General features: G+C 36.0%; 1 protein-coding gene across 1 annotated transcript; it reads right to left on the minus strand.

Moving 5' to 3' along the window:
* Positions 1–274: 274 nt before the first annotated feature.
* Positions 275–2,449, minus strand: LOC130722827 (putative cyclin-A3-1). Its single transcript, XM_057573675.1, has 7 exons — positions 2,021–2,449; positions 1,695–1,927; positions 1,513–1,588; positions 1,298–1,408; positions 1,055–1,204; positions 828–962; positions 275–738 (listed from the first exon to the last, which is right to left on the minus strand). Exons 1-7 carry the CDS (start codon positions 2,330–2,332, stop codon positions 661–663), a joined length of 1,095 nt encoding a protein of 364 aa, XP_057429658.1. The 5' UTR covers positions 2,333–2,449; the 3' UTR covers positions 275–660.
* Positions 2,450–4,480: the final 2,031 nt, after the last annotated feature.

A 4,480-nucleotide genomic window follows, 5' to 3' on the forward strand; every position in this document is an offset into this window, starting at 1 on the left:
TGGTTAGAAAAGTAATGCCCCAGGTTTAGATATTATCAATATTCACCATTTATGTCCACAAACCAAATCAATGTTCACCATTATTGCCGACTCAGGTGCAAGCAAGCTTCAATGCTTTACTTCTGAACTACATGTTGCATAGATACTTGGTTTACATTGTTTAAACTTGATGCCATTATACATGGAACATAGGTACAATAGGCATTAAACAAACTATTCAAATCAATACAAGAGAAAAATAAATATTATAGGCAAAAACAAATGCGAACAGAAGGAAGATCATAAAAGTATATTTTATAACTTAATGCCTACACAAAAAATTACAGTTTAACAACAGGATGCACATCCTGATTCAGAAAGTGATCAATGTATGAGTAATTTATCATCATAAGATCCCCACAACCTAATCTGATCTAACTAGACAATGAGATCCCTACAATTAAAAGCATTAACATTGTTGATCCTATCAAGGTTTCTGTATGAGGCAAACAAGTTGATTGCCAAATGCCCTTTAGCATGTAAAAAATGTTGTAACAACAAAGCCACTAATCACTATGATGAAGTAACTTCCCAAAATAAGGTGCTGATTTTGTCAAGCCTTGAAGCATTGTGAGTAGCACCTATAACTTCATCTTTATAGCTTGATTAGCTCTTCTGACATCAATCCAGCTGAATCACAGGATCAAAGTAAAACTTCGGTACTTCTGGTGGGGAAGGAAAGTTTGCCACATATTTGAACTGTTCCAGCAAAACAAAGATTTCAATTTAAGCCATTCAATTTGCCTGATAAGAATCAATTATAACAAAAGAAAGGAACAAACAATCACCTTGTGCTGCCTGTATTTCTGCCTAACAGCTCTTAAGGATGCACACCTTCTTGCTAAATATAAGTCATGCAGGATGAGAACACATGCTTTCAACTCAATTGCCTGATAACCAGTGTATTCTTGCAGGGATGGAGTCTGCAATAGGTTCCCAACAGTAAGTTCCTCAGAACACATTTTTTTTTATGGAAAAATGATTAATATCAATAACCATAACATTAAATATTTACCCAAGGATGGTCATCAGGGGAGAGAATAAATCTGGCAAGAAATATAGCTGATGCAGCAATAACAGAAGGCAAGAATCTTATACATTCATAATCCATCAAACTCAGCTCAGCAAGATAATTGCTTAGAAATTCAATCTGCAAATTTGGTGTCTGAAAGTATAAAATACAAACAACAATCAGCAAAGTGAAAATTTGGGGTCTTGGAAAATGAACAAGAAAAATGGGAATAACAGTTCAACTCACTTTCTGATTCTTAGAATCAATCTCAGTAAACCTCTTAAGAAATGTGATTGCAGTTGGGTTCCCCATTTCAAAATTTAGGTACCTGAGGATATCAGCTTCCATCTCTACAACCTATATTAATTGCAATCAAATTGGGAACACAAATTAGGGGTTTTGACAAAGAACAAAACAAAATCCACCAACTCAAACAAGGAAAAACATATTTGGATATTTACCTCTGCCTTGTTGTATGTGTAATCAGTAATTGAGCAAAACTGTCGAACATTTGGTGGGTCAATTTCTTCATACTTCCTGCGAATTAAAGAGTAATCAGTAATGCAACTATGAAATGCTTGACCAGATTAATAACAAAACAACATTTGCAAAACTGAACATGAGAAAGTTGAAGAAGCCTTACGATGCAACGAGCATGGAAGTCACACCCAGCAATTGAAGCCTCCCCTTTTTGACAGGGTTAATGGATAGAAACCTATCAACATAGGAAACAGAGAGAAACAGTGATTCAGAGAGAAGCTTGTACTCCTCTGCAACTTCCACAAGCCAATCCACCAATATCCCTCTCATGTTCTCTGTAACCTCCCTCTGAACCTCCTCAATGTAATCAACCATTGGTCTCCGCTTTTTCTGCATCTGAGAAATCACCCTCAAAATTGTTAATCTCAGGAAAATCAAGCAGAATCTAAAGAATTGACAAAGGAAAATAAAAGAGGATTGGATTATTACCTCCATTTCGCGAAGGTAGTTGAGGATGCTGGGTTCATAACACTCGCTGCCACCATGTGGGTCATCAAACTTCTCAACCTTAACATCCAAAGGGAGGGTTATAGGTTGTTTCTTCAAGCCAGGATTCTTGCGAGGTTGCAGTTTCTGTTTCTGCGGAATCAAATTTGCAGGAAGCGGGAAGATCAGATTTGACAGATTGGTGAGTTCACCCAACACAACGCGCTGCTTCTTGAGAGGCTGAGTATCAATCTGGACCGGTGTGGTGGCGGCAACAGCGGCGGCGGCCCTCTTCCTTGAAGCGCGAGTCTCCATCTTCTTCTCCTTCTTCTGGATGTGGATTTGGTTGGAAGAAGCGGAGAAGACAGAGAGGAGAAGGAGGGTGGAGATTCAGTGTTGGGATGAGGGAATGGTTTGTTGTTGTTGTTAAATAGGGAGAGACAAGACATTAGTATTGAGCGAAAACGAAAAGAAAAGAGCGGTCTTTCAAATGAAAAAGAATGGCGAAATGAAAATGTTGTGTTTTTTCGCAGGGCGGTTTTCAGCGGCGTCTCTGAAAATTTTGGTTCAAAATTTCAGTGAGTTTTCGTTTTCGTTTTGGGTTCATTTTTGTTCTTTTTTTCAAATGGCGGGTCAGGGCGCGCTTTTAATTTTGGCTTTTTGCCAATCTGTACTATAAAATTTTAAAATATTAGATTAATAGTCTTTTTATTCTGCCTCATAAATATTTTTGAGTGAGAAGTTCGATTGGATCTACTTCATTAGTTAAGTTGAATGGACTCAGATTCTCTTCACTTGAATTGAAAATTCAGAGCTAATGAATTTTAATAAACAACATATTGAATTAAATTAAATAAAAAATATTGTATTATAATTTTTTTTTTGAAATTTATTATAAAATTTATGTGAAAGTTATTCTATTGTAAAAAAAATTTCCGATGTATCAAAAAAAAATGAAATATTTTATTTTTATATCATAAATATGATATAATAGCTCTTATCAGGATTATATCTGGATCTTAGGATCTTGCGATTTGTGATATTTCTAGTGATTCGCAATATGGATGTTGTACTAGAATGAGAGATCTTATCATTTGGTGACTCAACGTTCTTATTCTGGACAACCTACCATTTAATGTACTTTTAGACAATTAGTTGTATTATGGTTGAACAGGTCAAACACATAATTCCCACACCACGACACTTGTACACTCTGTTTGGTTGTGAAGAGAGAGATAGAGAAGAGAGAGTAGAGAAAAGAGAAGTTGAGTAGAGAGAAATAGGTGAGAGATAGAGTAGATTTAGAGGTTGTTTGGTATGATAAAAAGAGAAGAGAGATAGAGAAGAGAGAATGAGGTGGATCTCTATCTCTTTGTTTGGTTGAATAGATAGTGGAAAGAGAGAAGGTTACTTTTTGGGTTAAAAGACATTTTTGCCCAAACTCTAATGTGACATCATGTAATGGACAAGTAATTTCTGTCGGTTCCAAAAGAACGTGTTGGGGGCTCAAAACCGCCAGAAATGTATTTTCTAACATGCAGTGGCCACAATTACTAGTACTGCATGCTTGTAAAAAAATCCAGATGCCTGTGAAAAATCTGCCTGTAATTCCTAACAGATTTGAGACCTCGTTGAAAGATGCCCAATTGCTGTCAATTCATGTCTGACTTTAATCCCACCATAAACAAAACTAAATGTCAATACAACACTTTGCAAGAACAACACCTTATCACTTATGCAGAAATAGTAACAGATCCCTATCATGACCACCATCATTTCATACATTTGTAAGAAACACCTCAGCCAAACCTGCCATGTACAATTCAAGAGCAACCCATTGAGTGCCACTCCTTTGGCAATATAACAGCAATAGGCCACCAGCATCATATCAAAACTTCTGCTCCTGACCCAATGCATTGGCAGACCATCCAGAACAGCAAAAACATTACAAAACAAGTCATTATTATATCAAAATGACTTAAATGTGGCTGCTCCAAATCACCCTGCAAAATCAATAAAAAGATAGCAAGCAATATAGGTAGCAATGATTCAATTCCAACCCTCCAAGGACTGCCACATCACGCAAGGAAATAACTCCCTTTGTATTAGACAACAATATACCAGCAAATATATACCTCTTAAGACTAAACCAGCACATGAAGCAATTGCAGTAGTAACCATGCACCAATTAACAATGCCCCTCCTTCAAAAAGAAGCAATTGCAGTAGTAACTAGGCACCAATTAACTCAAGTGAGAGTGAAATCATAATAGAGACATCAAATGTGATAAATATAAAGAAAAAGAAAAAGAAATTTGCTAATATATATTAAGATAGGGAAAATCAATAATAGAAGTAATTATATTACATTTTCTATAATCCATACATAATGTTTGAGTCAATTACATTCAAAAGGCTTACAAAGCATATGACTGCCACCATAACAAAAAAATAGATCCTTTTA

Source organism: Lotus japonicus, chromosome 1 (genome assembly GCF_012489685.1).
Source record: "Lotus japonicus ecotype B-129 chromosome 1, LjGifu_v1.2".
Classification (NCBI taxonomy): domain Eukaryota; kingdom Viridiplantae; phylum Streptophyta; class Magnoliopsida; order Fabales; family Fabaceae; genus Lotus; species Lotus japonicus.